Here is an 18156-nt window from a genome sequence, read left to right as displayed (position 1 = left end):
TTTCTTCCTTTGCATTTCAGCGCCATTCACTGGGGGCAGAACTGATCCCTAATCTCTTTTATGAAGGGATTAGGCAACTCAGGAGGGTCAACGGGAGAACCTGTTGGGAATGCAAGACCCAACTATAGGCCATGGAGGTTGTGTATGGGTCCATCCCTGTGCATCTGTCCAATTTGTCATCATGACTCTGGCACTGGAATAGTGACTCGTAATTAAAAAGCCCCTTTCATTAGTGGCAATAGGTCTACTGGGATGCAGTGTAGTTTTTCTGTAGCTAAGGCTGGGGTTTCATCCCAGTTCATAGGCCTTTCTTCTACTTCACTGCTTTAACGTATAATGTCCAGTTCCTAGCTTACTTCACTATGCCCGGTGAGACCTAATAGGTTCCTTCTTTGGTTTTGTGAACTTGAGTACAAAAAGCATTAGTTATGCAGTTTTAATTACTTTTAAGCCTTAAATGAGTGATGAAATATAAATACCAATTAACACATCTAAGGCTTCTTCAATTACTTTTTTCCTTGCCTTTGAAATAATAAAGGCTGTTGTTCACAGCTCCAGTGTGGACAGTTCCATTTACAGCATTTATTTCATCTAGAGTCAAAATAGGGACTATAGGGAAACCAGTGTGCTGTTCTCACCTCTGTCCTGGCAGTAAATTTCCATGCATCGTGTAAGATGCTACCAGCCAAAGAACATTGTCCAAACAGTATGCAAAAGGAAATAGCATCTGTGTAGGTTGAAGAAAATTCAAGTAAATTCTTTACTCGTACAAGGGAAACAAGACCAGCTGGATGATTCCCTCCACTTCCTCCCCCTCCTCTCTTGCACAATCGGGATTAGTTTCTGTTTCAAAAAAATTTCATTTAGAACAAAAAGATTCAATTAATCAAATTTTCCTAAGGAAAAAAAAAATTTAGGCAATGCATGGGTGAAGAGTGGGGAAACCCAGATGCACAAACTCTGAAACTCACAGCTGTGCTTTCACATCTTGAAATAAATCTGTTTCCAAGAATGGAGGTTTCTGTTGTTCACATTTAAATCTTGAATCATGTAAAACTCAGTGACAACTTCATTTTCAAAGTCAGAATCCTTGTTTAGGATACTTAAATCTCATATCTAATACTTAGAAGACTTATGAGGAATTCTTTTCAATCCTGAGAGGCTAAATAAAAGAGTTCTATTGGGAGGGAGAGAGAAGGCAAAAGGAAACTGGATTGAGCAAAACCAGAAAATATTTATATGAATGTTCTCAAGTCAATTAACTAACCATATTCTACTCAACTTACATAAGAAAAAAATCACGTGCCGTTTTTGTAAGTGGGATTTAATACACAATTCAGCATTAACACTAGGTCGTTTAAAATAAATTAATCCAGACTGAAAACATTTGGCCACTAGGAAAACCAGAGTTTTGCTCAAGGTTGTTCAATCTGATGGCTTTCTAAGTAGTGGTGGAAATGACATGGGAAGAAATATACAAGATCCGTTAATGCAGAAGCATCTCCTTTTGAACTGGTAGATTCTAAAGCTCATTTTTTTACTTGACTCTTCAAGTATTTGGAAAATATCCAAAAAGTAAAAAAATCTTCCTTCTCCTGTTTTTTTTTTTTGTAGTTTCTACTACAGAAACTATTTCTAATTTTTTACTTGCATATATTTATGTACATGTCATGACACAGTATAAGCAAATTTCAAGGTTAGTGTAGCCAATCAAAATTAGTGTCATAAAGGTAAAAGGGAGAGGCTGTTTCTCATCAAGTTGCATCCAGTGAAGACCAAGGACTCATTTTAATGACTTGTCAGAAAGGCGCTAACTGGTCAATAGGCATCACACCCAACTCCAGGTTGAATGATCAAACTGCTGTTACAGCTCTGATGTCCAACTTCCTCAAAACTTTTATTTTAGTCAAGGTCAGTCAAAGTCATCTTGGGTGGCTGACTATGCTCCCAGAAGTAAAATTTGAGACCCAATTTCTCCACTTGCCACAATCTGCATCATCCACACTTTTTCAAGGATCTGATGCTTCTAAGATGAACATTTTAACTCCATTTCTTTTGAGTTGGCTGCTAGGAAGTTAGGGCCAGATTTGTAGCCTGGTTCTAACATGCATTTTGTGTACAAAGTTCACTCCTGATTTAATACTGTTTTCTCCTTTGTTTCCCCTTTACTTACTTATCCTACGTAAATTTCATGGTGTTGCACCGTTATGTAGCTCTGTAAGCCCTCCTAAAAACTTTCTGGGAAAAGGCAATGCATAAACAAACTTTAGCTAAGTTTTACCGTAATCAGGATAACAGTGAATACGCATACTATATATCACAGGCTGATTCAGGTCAGAGATCTCAGAGATTTAAAAAGGGAAACATTTCTTAGCAAATTCATATTCTGTAGGATAAAATTCAACTTATAGAAATCTGAATTTCAATAGTTAAAAGTAAATGTAAGATGGATTCAAACTGCCCCTAATGAATGCTTTCCAGAAGTTTCTGAATTTCCAAAAAAGTTCATGAAAAAATTGAAAGATTCAGGTTTTAAAAAAAGTCTGCCTGGAGAGGTGCCTGGCCATGGTACGTTATAGCATACAGGATAACCAGAGGTGGAATCTTTATTTCACAGGTTTCAAGATACAGTACAAAACGAATCTGTACATCTCTCTATTAACAGGATTTGTTTACACAATTATATTACACTTCACCAGCCTTTATACTGAATTTAATTAAATACAAAATAAATTTACAAAAAGTCTACCATGGTGTTCTTTCCAATGCCAGCTTACGGTCTTTTAAAACGTTTCCTAAATATTGATAGTGGTTACACCTTGATCGTATCAATATTATGTGGGTTTTTTTTTTTTAAATCAAAGAGAATAGTGTCATCTTGTTATTCCAAACAGGAAAACCGGTGCATGTGAAGTGACTCCCTGCACACAACCAAGACATCCTTCTCATGCACACATCAGGTTTTTACCTGTGCAGTCACTTTAAAAATACAAATCATTTTTACTTGGAATATTTTCAATTTTCTTGAAATACCAAGTGGAAGGAGAAATTTAGCTTCTTTTCCAGGACTACTACACATTTAAAAATCAGGTAGTGCCTCTGACAATATGATATTCAGAAATTTTGTATTTTCATTTATATTTAAGAGCAATGACTGATGAAAAGTATTTTTGTGAAAATAGAAGTTTCTTTTGCTTTATTTCTTGCACAGTTGTAGTCATAATATTGTATAACATAATTAAATTCACTTTCAAAACAAACACTGTTATTGGGACAAATGTAGCCCACGTTGCTCTTCTTGGTAGGTAAAGGGGCTGTTTCTCTGAAGCATTTTTTGTTTTGAAATGTGCATGTGAAATGTTAGTCCAAACCTCTGAAAAAGGTTTTTTGCAGATGTAGCTAGACAATATAATACACATGCTACACACATGAAGAGTTGTGATCTTCATTTATAGGCTTGCATGCATACTTCCAGAACACTGGTTTGAAGAACAAACATGAGGAGCAAAGAAAGGGAGAAAAAAAAAGCTTATACAAAATATTTAAGTTTCCTGGAGGCAACAGCAGCTCCTTAATTAAATAAAGCAACAGATCATGGCCAGATCACCAGCAGAAGTTTCTACAACTTCCCAATGGTACAGAGATAAAATGGCTTAGCAGTAAAACTCTCACAAATTAACCTTATATGCAGAAGGGTAACACATCCTCAACAGTATTAAGATTAATGACTCACAAGTTCATCTAAATGCTAAATAATAATGAATTTTGAAAAAAAGAAACCTTTTGGTTTATTTTTCTGTGCCATTGTATATTAACCAAAAATAAGATAAGCCTTACCCAGAATACAGAAACAAAAGCTCCAAAAACAAAAAGGAAAAAAAAAAAACCAAACCCCAAACCCCAATGCTACCTTTGTTAACATAAAACACAAAGCAAAACAGTTAGTCTCAAGACTCTGGAACAGTTGACTAACCAACAAACCAAATGCACAAGAGAATAGAAGCTAAGTAGAGTACTACTGTCATCACCTTGGAAGGCAGAAAGACAGACTATAAAAGGGATTGGGAGAGAAGGGCTACCACGGAGAAATGAAGCCGTACTCTATCTGCTAGCTCTAAATTCTAACATTAAAACTCCTGAATCCTGGAGTTAGTTTAATGTCACTGACATTAACTAGCTTTAGTTACTGTCATTTTATTCAAATGGATGCCATTTGATTAGGTAGGTATTGAGCATTATTTTAGGAGAAACACCAAACCCAGTTCCTATTTGCTTAGGTATCATGTCCCTTGTACAGAATGAAAAAGGGAGCAAAGTATTTTGAGACAGTCTTTAAATGAAGCCATAGGAACTAAGTTATTTTAAATTTACCATTCAAATTTCCAGTAGCAAATGACCCAGGGTAAAACAGGAGGTGGACAAAAGCCAAGAAAAAGATCTATTTGGAAGATGAATAAAAAGGACATGGCTAGTGGTACACTAACGGGAAGTTATTGCCTGGAGAACAAGACCACATTTTCCCATCTGCCTCTGGGTAGTGCACACTGCTTTAAGAAATGTTTTTTCAAAGTACTAACAGAGGGAAGTAAAGATAGAGATAAGAATGCTACTAAAGGAAAAATTAGGTGGATGGTAGAAAAACATGGAAGTTTAGTTGTTAAAGTTTTAAATAAATTAAAACAGTTCCTTCGAAATGAAGCGCGGCTGCTATTGTGGGTCATACTTATTTTGAAGGTTGGGGGAGAACAGGCAGGGGTGAAGACACCAACATACTGTACTGACTGTACTCTAATCTCTAATGTAAGAGATCAAACAAGTCTTAATATTTACATGAGCTGCCCAAAGCAACATTACACTTCTGAGGGTAAAATTTCCTACCTTTCAGATCTGCATTTATACATATGGTTCTCGCTGTCACCACCTCTTCCTATTTAGAAGCAATTATCTAGGAGGAAAGTTTGCTTACCAGGTTTCTCATAATACCCTAAACACCAAAAAAGCACACTACTTCACATTTAGAGCCTTCATGTTCATTACCGACTAATTCACTCTAGTTCTAAATACAATCTCTACTTCAAAAACCAAAGTCTTACAACTCTCCAAGTTTTCTGGCAGATGAGGGGTTATGGAAAAAGAGTATAAAGATTAATATAAACAGACTGAGGTCAGCAGGCACAGAAAGCCTGCTCAGACACTAAGAGGGCCTCAGACCAGATACAGGCTGGTGAACGCTGCCATCCAACAACAAAAAGGAATACAAATTTGGTTGAAGTTTTCATTTTTTCATTTGTGGTATGTGACCTTCTCTGTTTTCTTTGTTGTTGCTGTCGTTGTTGTTCTCCGTAGTACTTAACCAGACAATTCTGAAGTGTAATAGCCTTGATTTTCCTGATGTTAACAGTGGGAGGGTGGTGAATACGAAAGCTAAGCAAGTGGTTGGTCTTCTACTGTAACATCAAACTGCAGAAATAAAAATCTCCCTGAACAGTACAAACAGGCTTTGGTTTTCCTCAACCACTGATTTTAATGCATCTCAGATTCTCTGAGTGTTAGTATTGTAATGGTAGTCACTGTATGCCATAGCTTGGCAATAATATTTCATATTTTAAAAATTCAGGAGGGTGGTCTGTTCTTTTGCAATAAGAAATGCAAAGCAAAATAAATCCTGGGAACAAATGCTTCAACTTTTGGGAAAGTGTGTCTGTGATCCTGGTACCCCACCCAGAGTTCTTCAATACTGTTTTCTAATCTCTCCCCTTTAGTCCATCCTCTGGCTTCCAGATAAAGGCTCTGTATACTCAAAACAAACAAGCAAATTACATTGAGTAATTTGGGGCAAGTTCACGTGTTAGCTCAAGAAGTCAGTTCACAATGTTTTCTATATATTCCATTCCAAGGAAATGAAGTTCACATAAAACTCTTTAACATGGCCTTTCAGTCTCTGAAGGAGAGAAGTATGGTATAAAGTATGACAATCACCAACAGTAAGAAACCTCCCAACCTTGCCTTTTAAAGTAACAAATATGCTGAATATGTATACTTGCATGTGGCCTGGTAAAAGTTCCTTGGTTATCGCAGTTCTGAAACACTTTGAAGACTTTTTTTTTTTTTAACTTAAAAGGCAAGTTCTATTTTCAGACTTTCAAACATGTTAAGGTTAAATTTGCAACTAACTGGGTTTTCCTTTTTACATCGATCAGTTTTTAGTGTCGACGCATGAGATCTTAAAGATGGTTGACAGAACTTATGCACATTGAAAGAATGACCAAAAGGACCCAAGAAAGATAGCTGGACACAGCAGACATTACCTTGAGTGTCTCACATGTTTCCAGGAAAAAAAAAGGGGGTGGGGCAGGGGAGCCACTGAGAGTTGTTATTCCATACGGCACTGAAACGGACATTCAACTCAGTTTAGGTAAGAGTTACTTATCCCTGAAAATAAAGGCATCAGATTCTAAGCAGCTTTAGGAATTCAATGCTTCCTTGTGCCTCTTCCAGGAGGTGGCCACTGATCCAAAGTCCTAAATCAAATGCAAGTGTTTTTGGTAAACGATTTCCTTGTTTGTCACTGGTCAAGGCTGGCCGCCGTGGGTCACTGTGGTGGTTGCTGCTCGGGCGGTCCCTCCTGCTGTGGTGGTGCTGGCCGTGGCCCGGGAGGCCTGGGGACAGGCATGTCCTGGTGCTGCCTCTGCCTGTAAGCGATAACTGTCCCCAACAGCAATGCGATGATGGTCATGAGGTAAAGGTCCCACTCAGGTCCCAAAAGCTGGTCCATATCAAGCTGGGTGAACAGATCTCGAAGCTTAATGAGAAAAGTATAAAAATCATTATGATCATTAAAATGTAATAGAAGTAGCTAGGAAAGTTACATCACAGATTAGAGATAAATACAGAATTTATTAAATCAGTTGGTTTTAGTAACATTTTGCAATGTGTGCCAAAAAAAAAGGGTTTTACTGAACACAGAACTACCATATGACCCAGCAATTCCACTCCTGGGTATATATCCGAAAAAAACAGAAACACTAATTCTAAAAGATACATGCACCCCAATGTTCACAGCAGCATTATTCATAATTGCCAAGATGTGGAAGCAACCTAAGTGCCCATCAACAGATGAATGGATAAAGAAGACGTGGTACATATATACACAATGGAACATTACTCAGCCATAAAAAAGAAAGAAATTTTGCCATCTGCATCAAAATGGATGGACTTGGAGGGCATTATGTTAAGTGAAATAAGTCAGACAGAGAAAGACAAATAGTGTACGATATCACTTATATACAGAATCTAAAAAATACAACAAACTAGTGAATATAACAAAAAAGAAGCAGGCTCAGATACAGAGAACAAACTAGTGGTCATCAGTGGGGAGAGGGAAGAGGCGGAGGGGCAATATAGGGGTAGGAGACTAAGAGGTACAAATTATTAGGTATAAAATAAGCTACAAGGATATATCATACAACATGGGAAATATAGCCACTATTTTATAACTATAAATGGAGTATAACCTATAAAAATTGTGAATCACTATATTGTACACCTGTAACTCTATAGTACTGTATATCAACTATACTTCAATTAAAAAAAATAAAAATAAAAATAAAACCCACCAGACTTTAACAAAGGATCCAATCTAATAAAATTAAGGACAAAACAAGACAAAAAAATAAAGACAATGAGTTCAACTGAAAAAAAAAGAAAGTTTTAAAAGCCTTCAACTGAAACTCAAAATAATGTCTGAGGACCAGAGCTATTAATTCTTAACAGCTGACTATATAAGGTATCTAATATGGTTCCTTTCCATCAGTAACCTAATGCACTGATTTCCAACCATTTTTCACAGGAAATATTTGAAACAAACACTGGGGACAATGGAGGACCAAGGGTGGGTGGAAATCAGTATCTTGGCACACCTCACCTATAACCTATTTTTAGTGATGACACACTAGCTAAAAAGCTCTCTTCTAATGAAAAGCAGGGCTATTTTACTACTTCTCTCATGTAATTGAAAATGACAGGAATTCAGAAGTTTAATAGCTGAACAAGTAATGCTTTTTAGTTAGGATTTAACTAAATATTTAACTGAAATTGAACTTAAAAGTTATTTTCTTCATCTATGATATTTTAATTGTTTTAATGTCACTTAAGTTATTCCTGGTATTTTCTGACTGCTACTTACCCACAAAGAAAGTAAATATGGGGCATAATCCTTTATGTTTAAATAAAATTACATTTATTTATTTATTTATTTATGGCTGTGTTGGGTCTTTGTTTCTGTGCGAGGGCTTTCTCTAGTTGCGGCAAGCGGGGGCCACTCTTCATCGCGGTGCGCGGGCCTCCCACTATCGCGGCCTCTCTTGTCGCGGAGCACAGGCTCCAGACGCGCAGGCTCAGTAATTGTGGCTCACGGGCCCAGTTGCTCTGCGGCATGTGGGATCTTCCCAGACCAGGGCTCGAACCCGTGTCCCCTGCATTGGCAGGCAGATTCTCAACCACTGCGCCACCAGGGAAGCCCTAAAATTACATTTAAAAGGTCCCCATAATACATATTTGTAGGTACAGGTGCTAAAATTTTTCTGGAAAAAAAATTATAACAAACTATTAACTGTGTTCCCTGGGGTGGGACCTGCAATAGTAGACTTTGTTTTTCTGTATTGTTTGACTTTCTTACCATCAATACTTACTACTCTTTTTTTTTTTTTTTTTTTAAAGTTGGAATATCTAGGTGGTAGGATTACGGGGCATTTTATTGTTTTCTTGAAACTTCTGTATAAAACACAACAACTTAACATGGGGTATTACATGACCAAATCCTAGACTGTAATCAGTAGTTTATTAGTAATAAAGACTGTGAGAGACAAGGGTCTGAAATAGACCTCAGAGAGAAAGAGGAGGTGGCCACCCTGTTAGCTTTTCAGTTAAAGGAACAAAGATCCTTTGAGTTAACGGAGCGTACAGCATACCCTGGCTCACGCTATTGAACAATTATAAATTTGACATTACAAATGTATAAGCAATCAAGAGGACAGAGGCCAACATCTCCAGCCCTCTGGAGCCCTATACGTGGAGGACCTCAGTGCACGGGCTAGGGTTGCAAAAGGGAGAAGTTGTCGAATTTCTCTTTATAGATGCTGAAGCAGCATGGACTAAATTTACATCTGTGTAACAAAGAGGGAAAGCCCCTTCCGGAATCTAGTGCTGAAATGGTGCACAACTTGCTCTGAAAGATGTTAACAAAAGGTTGAAACAGCATCCTCTTCTGGTCTGGCGTGAATTAAAGTTAAATAGCCCTTCTTTCTGCATACATTTTAGGACTTTCAGAGTTAAATGCTGTACCAGTGAATCCATTAGGAGGAACGACAGGTACTGTAAACAAAACAGAAAACTGGAGAACCCAAGAGCACCAACATTGTGTTGGTAACTAGAGTTGGTAGTTTTGAAGAGAATGGGTAACCCACCCATCTCCTAGCAAAGTTCTACCATTAAGCATATTTAAATAATTCAAGGTATTTTTAGGAAACATAGTTCCAGTGGTATTTTTAACATGTTCCACTATCAGAAGAATCTGAAATATAACAGCCTGGGCTGGTTCTCAGGTTCTACTTCTTCTTCCCATGTCTTAAATTCTCTTTTTAAGGGGCTGGTCTGAGTCACTGCTAGGCAGTCATCTGATTTAATGTTTACTGAATTTAGTTAACTACTATTTCAAATTACCATGGTTTAGTCTCAGTTTTCCCTAAACCAGAAAACATCTGCACCAATGAAAAATGCTTTAGCACTGGGAACCATTGTCAAATGTTACCTGGGAACTGTTAAGTGCTTTGTGGCTACACTCATCCCTCACCTGATGAGGTCCCTTCATCTGGGAAGAAGGAAAGAGACCAGACACTTGCAGGTCCTTCCTCCCCTCCCCCAACTTTGCAAAAACGTAACTGTGGACTGAGAAGGTTACATCATTGGTATTTTAGTTAAAAGAGGCATGGACCACTTACATTTGTTTCCCGTATGTACTGCAAGAAATAGACAATACCCAATTTGCAGAGTGCTAGGAAGACTGGTACTTGTGCATCTGGGCTGGCTTCGGCTGCCATGTCATAAAAACGTTTTGCAAGGTGAATATCCTATAACACAGGTAGCAAACCAAAGTTCATTTCTTGTTAAACTAAGTAAAAATAATTACTATTTATATATTAGGAAAGTTTATTTTACCTTTCAAGTTTCATTTTAAAATTTCCCTTACCTAAAGAAAAAAACCCAAGCTTTAATTAGGTAAAATTTGTTTAATTATCTAACTGCTTAATTTTGACAAACTTAGTTGAAAAATTTAAAAGTTAACTTGTGTTCCCCTGATCTGACATCCCACTTGCTGTGCCGATACGGTGGACACAGTGGATACCTGTGGATACGGTGGATACCTATGCATAACACTGGTAACCTGGAGACTTCCAGGGGTGACCTGTAAGTCTCAAGTTAATATTTTCCTACTTATAACCAGTCAGTGTAAGCAATTCCTGGTTTCAGTCTGCAACAGTGATCTTCAAACTGGGGTAGACATACTCAAAGTTTTCCAAGGGGTGCATGCACGGACAGTGTTAAGGGACTCGCATCCTGTGTCTTCCTGTCTTAGATGTATTTCTATAAAGGGCGAAACAAGTCATTACTAATTTTGGCCCCGGTTGGAGTGCTCTGCATTCAGATAAGTGGTAGAATGGGATGGTGGGAGGTGCAAAATTCTCATTTAACAACCTCACTTCTCCCGTCCCCTGACTACTGTCAAAGAATACCAAACTCATAGGTAAGAATTCCATGAGACATGGGAAAGAAAGGCTAAACATTAAGACTGACTTTTTCTACATATTTAAATATAAGCAGTTACTTTCAGCTATTCTCTATACTTGTCCCTAAGGTGAATCTTTTTAGTTAAAAAGAAGAGCACCTTCAAATAAAAGTAACAGTATGGTCAGTGTCTTTGACTTTTTAAAAAATGTAACAAATTTTATTTGTAGTCATATTTTTCAAGATCATGCATCAAACTTTATGTGATCCGCAGACTCTGCGTGGATGATTCAATAGGGTAACTAAATCTTATCTATCAATCAAATCCTGAATTATTTATTCCAATTATAACCAATCCTCATCTTGTTTAATACTTAATATTTTTCTATCTATACTGGATGCTGGACTGATTAGCTTTTAGAGTATGAGTATCTCTTTTATTTAAAAAAACAGAAAACAAATAAGAAAAGGTGATCATAATGTCTTATAAAAACTAATGAAATTATCCTGATTTTTATACATGATTAATTATTCTTAAAAGCTGAATCCCAGGGTTCCCTCCCCTAATGCTAATCAAAGGAATTCTGTGCCTTTTATCATAGTCTTTATTCATAAGAATTTGTATAAGCTTTACATTACAAATTAAATTATGATGAGAAAAGCACACTGATTTTCTTGTTTTACAGCCTATTATAAAAACAGACTGTTAGTTATATGACTTTAATTCTGATTGTCTTTAGCAAATTATTACTAAGTGTATAAAAACCATAACTTATGTATAATCTTTACATTAGGCATCAAACCCATATTACTTTTATTTGAATTAATAAACAAAGTCAGACTTTCTGATAGACACTAAGTCTGATTTGGCTGACTGATCTTACAATGCAGGGAGGCTTCAACAACTATGTTACATGGCAGAGATCATCCAAAAACTGAACGCACTCAGCCTGCAGCTCCAGATTCTTGATAAAACTATACTCAAGTATCTAATACTAATATAAATGTAAAACATCAAAACTTACATATTGGAATTAAAATACTCAAGTCTAATAAAATAAAAAAGCACTTTGACAAAAAACAGTGCATTAACAAAATGAAATGAACAACCTTCTAGATTTAAAAGCACATAAGGTCACAAAGTGTCTCTAAGTGACTGAATGAGCAAGGAGTATCATTAGCTATTGATAAGCCTTGGGAAAGCCTTTTAGACTTTACTCCCAGAAACTGAGAAAGTATGAGTCCAGTGATCAGGGAACACCTCCTTTTGCAAGTCTCTAGTTTCCAATTCTTTGCTTTCAACAGAACTGAACAGGGGCTTAACCAAGTTAACAAGTGACAGATCATTAGAAATAATTTTAATGACAGATCAGTCTGATTTTTGGCATATGTTATGGACTAAATGTTTGTGTCTCCCCAAAATTCATATGTGAAACCCTACTCCCTAATGTGATGGTATGAGGAAGTGAGGCCTTTGAGAGGTAATTAGGACTGGATGAGGTCATAAGGCTAGAGCTCTCATGAACGGAATTAGTGTCCTTATCAGAATCCCTAAAGAGCTTGCTGCTTCTCTCTCGCTCTTTCCTCTTGAGAGGACACAGAGAGAGGAGGGCCTTCACCAGACACCAAATCGGCCGGCACCTCGATCTTCAACTTCCCAGTCTCCAGAACTGTGAGAAATAAATGTCTGTTGTTCAAGCCACTGCGCTATAGTATTGTCACCGCAGCCCAAACTACCAAGACAGCATATAACTCTAAAGCAGTTTAAAGAATTAAGTGACCTTACTATAATAAAATTCTTCCCATTCCCATATACTTATTTACGTGCACAAGGTTCCAGTCATATATTTATAAAATGAAAACAAGAATTAATGGTAAACCTATTCCACGATACTTAGGCTAATTTTTAAAAATGCTCTATTCATCTCATTAAAAAATACATTTTCAATAATTACCACAAAAAGTAAAATTTTATCAAATTTTATAATATCATGAGGTTGATGAGAACAACAATATATAAATAACTGACCAACTATGGCTAATAATATCTCGAGAATTTTTCTAAATACTTATGAGCCTATAATCATAGGAAATAAAATTCAAATTTGAATTTATACACTTTTTTGTTTCGGATAAGCATGATCAGTGATCAGTACATTACACTGGTATACAATTCTGTGGGAATAACAGACTAAAATATAAATTCAAGGAGAAAAGGAAAAGATACTATCTTCATTTAACAAATTTGCTATGTATTTTTAAAAAATTAATAATGGGGTTATCAAATTGTTTTGGTATTTAAAGTCATTTAGTCATTTTATTTATAAAAATGTTAGTGGTTAAAATAGCTAGGACTTAGACCCTTTGAAACTTATGATGAGAAATTTTAAATGTCAAATTAAAAATGTGCAAGAGGATACACATTTTTTCAAAATTATTTTAAGGGTACACAGGCAAAAACTTAAGATCGTGGGTCTAAAGACCGTGGTTAGACTTCATTAGGAAGGTAAAAGAATGAAGATAAGTTCATCAGTAGCAAACATTAAATTCATTTCAAAATAATCTAGAAATGATAGAATTTGGCTATTGATGGACAGTTTCTCAAACAGCAGTTATCAACAGAGGCAGCACTACTTTTCCGTTTTCATGAATCTGTCTTTGGCTTAATATCCTAAATATAACAGTGTAGATATCAATATGTGTGTGTGCTCGAGGATGAGAGAGATGCAGGGCAGTCTTCTGAAATATTACAAAACTGCCTCCTAACTTAGCACCTAAAATCTGAGCACATTCTAAAGCAAACCTATTTCCTATTAAAATGAAGATGTTTCCCCCCCAATCACAATTACATTATTCATACATTTGTTTCAAAGTCACACTCACCTGTTTAATGCCTAGTCCTTTCTCGTGCATATATCCCAGGTTAAACATAGCTTGTGCGCTGTGCTGCTGCTCAGATGCTAGGCGATAATGAATAAACGCCGTCTCATAATCTACGTCAGTGCCAAATCCATAGAAATGGTAGTCTCCAAGCTTAATTCTAGCCACAGTATAGCCTGAAACAAAAGGTAAATGCAAAACTGCCAATAAATAACGTGTGTTGAAAACAGACCAAACTCTTATTTCTCCTCCTGCTAACATGTTTATATAAAATAAATGTTAATTTGTAACACACAAACTTTATAACAAATTCTTCAGCCAACATAGAAATTCAGTAAAAATTGAACTAGAAGGGTTGCTCTTCTGAAGAAGCCTTTTGTAATAGTCAGGGAGAGGTAAAACAAAGTGGGTGTAATCTCTATTTCACTAATAATACTCCTCAGATGATCACTCTATTCTGTCATTTAACATTTTAAAATAATTCAACTGGGGACTTCCCCGGTGGCGCAGTGGTTAGGAGTCCACCTGCCAATGCAGGGGACACGGGTTTGATCCCTGGTCCAGGAAGATCCCACATGCCGCGGAGCAACTAAGCCCGTGCTCCACAACTACTGAAGCCTGCGTGCCTAGAGCCCGCGAACCACAACAAGAGAAGCCACCACAACGAGAAGCCCATGCACCGCAACGATGAGAAGCCCCCGCTCACAGCAACTAGAGAAAGCCCACACGCAGTAACAAAGACCCAACGCAGCCAAAAATAAATAAATAAAATAAATATATTAAAAAAATAATAAAATAAAATAATTCAACTGGACCATTGTTTAGGCTTGGAGAAAGGGATAGGCAGACAATGTTGAGAGTAGTATGTGTGAGAAAGAACTATTCAAATAAAAAGGAGTGGGGAAAGGCTGAAATCTTAGGTTTTACACCTATAGTCTTACACATTCTATTCAGTTCTCATTTAATACAACATACTAGCCTCCAACTAAAAACCAGAGTAAAGCATAGCATGATATAAATGTCCAGTACGATAAAGACCTTGCAGTTCAACTTAGAAACCCTGGGACTGGAACTTCCATTTTAAGAATGAATACCAATCATGAACGCAAACAAGTTAAAGCTACAGTTAGTATCTCTGCTTAATTTTAAAGTGGTGAATGACATGATTTAATCTTTATGTGAGATTAAAAACAAACAAACAAAAAACAATAAAGAAAGGTCCCTGGGTGAAATTCTTATCCTAGAATTAACCAACCACTCACCTTGTGAGGCGGCCCGGTTCCAGTGCAGCAAAGCTCTGGGATAAGTTTCATTCTCACCTACGATGGTTGCTTCTCCTACAGGGAAAGTTGAAATACAAATCAGGTGTTTAAGGAAAGGCCCTAGACTTTTAGGCTTTATCTGCAAACCAGGGTGGATACATGGAGCATAATTTAAATAAGAACTGGGATATAACAAATATTAAATGAAAAAACTATTGAAATTAAACAAGTATGGGAATAAAATACTGAGTTCAAAGGAATCATTGCATTCAGGGCAACACTACTTCCTGAGACACATTTTCACCACAGAACTAATAACGAGACTACTGAAACACTAGAGATCTACATACCACTGGAAAAACAATGTTTCTGCATCTGCTGTAGTTTGAAAAACGTTATTTACTGAAAGCAGTTAACTTTATGATGGACGTCAAATCCATTTCTATCGTCAACTGTATAAAACTAACTTTGATGGCTTAGAAACCTGAGGTAAAATAACTTGAGCATGTGTGCTGTTATGTTCTAGTTATAATAATAAAGAAGTATCTTTGTGGCTTTTCTTTTTAAACAGGTTAACCCAAGGCAGGACTAAAATGAACCTTACTCTGATCGAGAATGAAGGCCGCGTTGCTTTGTGCCACTTCATAGCCTTGCTCCGCCAGCAGGAGGTACTGGATCACTGCGGCATTGTAGTCACCATCTTTATAGCTGTTATAGGCAGTCATGAGCCTCTCAGACCACCGGCCCCGTTCACATACATTCTTAAACAACTATGAAAACAGGAAAAATAATCAATACAAGATTAAGAAAGATATGTCGGAAAATCATTTTTGCACTTTGGCTATAAGCAATTGTTAAGCTTGCTCTCTCAATCTCTGGCAGTTTTACTAAATATATATATACAAGTCTGGGATATTTATTTGAAGCTTTCACTTAGTCTTTAGAACAGGTTTATAAAAATAATAGCAAACAATTATATACCATTTACTCCGGCCAGGCACTGTCCTAGTGATTTATGTATAGTATGTACACTGACTCACTTACTCCTCCCATGAGGGACCACTCTCTTATGAAGTAAGTCCTAGTAACAAACAGCTCCATTTTACAAGCGAGGAAACTGAAGCATAGAGTGGTTCAGAAACTTTGCTAAGCATTTAACAATGCCCCTCGAAAGTGCCAATTACGAGAAAGCTAACAACGTTCATTTAACATACACTTTTTGAGGCTGACTATGTCTCAGATACTGTCTTAGGTGCTAGAGAGACTGCAGACAATAATATCCGTGCTTATAAACGCTGATTCCAGGAGGGAGAGACAAATGGAACTAATAAGTGTGATTCTAACACACAGACCCTCAGAGCCTTCCCTCAGGATACCAGTGCTAGTTGGCTAAGTCTGTTTCTACTCTAGAAGAAATCATGCAAAGAAAACCAGAATTAAAACAGTAGGATTGGGGGTGGGGCAGGAGGGAGGTCCAAGAGGGAGGGGATATATGTATACATATAGCTGATTCACTTTGTTATACAGCAGAAACTAACACAACATTGTAAAGCAATTATACTCCAATAAAAAAATAAATAAAACAGTAGACTTTCCTACTGGGCAAATTAATTTCCTACATACAGGTTGGTAGAAAAGCCCTTACCTCCACTGCGGTGTGACACGATCGCATCACACCTGTGCCGCTGGCATGCATCTGAGCTAGGTTATAGAAAGCCAAGATATGGCCTCCCTGAGAAGCTAAATTAAAATACTTCAAGGCCTGTTTATAATCCCTCTTGACTCCAATGCCATCTGTAAGGAAAATCACACGAGAGGTTAGGAATAGTCTTAAATAAGATTTAGCTGAAGCATCAGAGAAGACTTACATAGGAATAAAACTAAATGAAATTCAGAATTCTTACTCTGGAAAGATGTGAATCTTATTAATATAGATTTATACATCAATACAGATTAATATACCCTACAATGAAACACAAGATGCACACATCATTGAATTGGGAGGACATTAATCAGCTAGAAATTCGATAGCTCTCACTTCCATATCATAGTGGCATCTAGAGGAAAATAGGTCATTTAGATTTGGTGTGTCCATCATTAATTCCAGCGTTACTTACTATAGTACATGGAGCCAAGCTGTAGTTGCCCATCCACCCAGCCTTGTTCAGCAGCTTTCTGGAAATACTTCAGTGCCAGATCATAATTCTGTAGAAAAAGAGGTCATATGATCACATGATAAGGAAGCTCAAAAGGCTGATACACTCAGAAGTCAGGAGATTCATTCATAAGAAGAATTAACAAAGCATACAGAAAATATTCTTAAAATCATTAAAAGGATGACCTTCTAATTTTTTATAATACAAAGATGGTAATATTTTTTAAGTCATGGGGGATTAACATTTAAGACTGTTAAAAAAAGCAAATATACTATTTTGTGAAACAATTTGCATGTCTGCTCTCAGAAGGCATAAACAACGCTAGTAGAACAGCAGGCCAGAAATTAAGAAACAGTCATCATATCTTTTCGATTAACCAACTAACCCTTTTAAACCTCAATATTTCTAATATTAAATAAGAAAAATTCTCTCCTTGTTTGTTCTTCCCTGGGTAGCTTATCAAACATTGTATGATTATTAGATTTCAAATATCAGACATATCCCCAAAGAAAAATTAAAACAAAGGTCACTACTGGATTTTAGTACCCTAAAATGACTAGAAGGAATCAAAATGAGACATTACTGTCTTTTGTGCTAGGAAATACCTACAGATTAGAATTCTATACCTAGCTCTTAGTTTCGGGCCCAAATTAAAAGAACACATTGCTTGGAGAGACCACACAGAGATGCGGACAGCGACGAGGATCTGGGAGCATCCAACATGAGCAAGTAGCACAGAAGAATGAAGAGCAACGGCCCAGGAAAACCAAGACAGCCCCCGGGAAGAAAGAGCTCAAGTACGGTAGAACCAAAAAATGTCACATGGGGTTGACATTGAGGAGGTTACTGGTGAGCTATGTAGAGCGGTTACATGAGGTAAAAGCCTGACTGCTGAGAGCTGAAGAGTGGATGGTAGCAGCTCACACAATTCATTCTTTGGGGAAACCTGGCTTTGCAGGAAAGGGCTGGAGAGAAGAGAGGTGGTAGCTAGAAGGGCAAGGGGTAGAACAGAAAGCTTTTCTCCCTCTACATGGGAGGACTTAAGAATTTTCTTAGGCTTGGGTGAAGAGATAGCA

The 18156-nt window shown here is 37.0% G+C and overlaps 1 protein-coding gene across 1 annotated transcript in view; it reads right to left on the bottom strand.

Annotated features, from left to right (window-relative positions):
• Positions 1-2588: 2588 nt before the first annotated feature.
• The window catches only part of SEL1L (SEL1L adaptor subunit of SYVN1 ubiquitin ligase), a 56642-nt gene continuing 41074 nt past the window's right edge, over positions 2589-18156 (bottom strand). The window contains exons 15-21 of the mRNA XM_068541937.1: positions 17042-17129; positions 16570-16718; positions 15529-15694; positions 14925-14999; positions 13666-13838; positions 9999-10127; positions 2589-6802 (exon numbers count right to left, since the gene is read on the bottom strand). Coding sequence (XP_068398038.1) covers positions 6593-6802; positions 9999-10127; positions 13666-13838; positions 14925-14999; positions 15529-15694; positions 16570-16718; positions 17042-17129 — 990 coding nt within the window. The 3' untranslated portion in view covers positions 2589-6592. The remainder of the gene's footprint in view (positions 6803-9998; positions 10128-13665; positions 13839-14924; positions 15000-15528; positions 15695-16569; positions 16719-17041; positions 17130-18156) is intronic.

The sequence above is a fragment of the Eschrichtius robustus genome, chromosome 1 (assembly GCF_028021215.1).
Source record: "Eschrichtius robustus isolate mEscRob2 chromosome 1, mEscRob2.pri, whole genome shotgun sequence".
Classification (NCBI taxonomy): domain Eukaryota; kingdom Metazoa; phylum Chordata; class Mammalia; order Artiodactyla; family Eschrichtiidae; genus Eschrichtius; species Eschrichtius robustus.
This window is presented reverse-complemented; position numbering and strand designations above follow the sequence as displayed.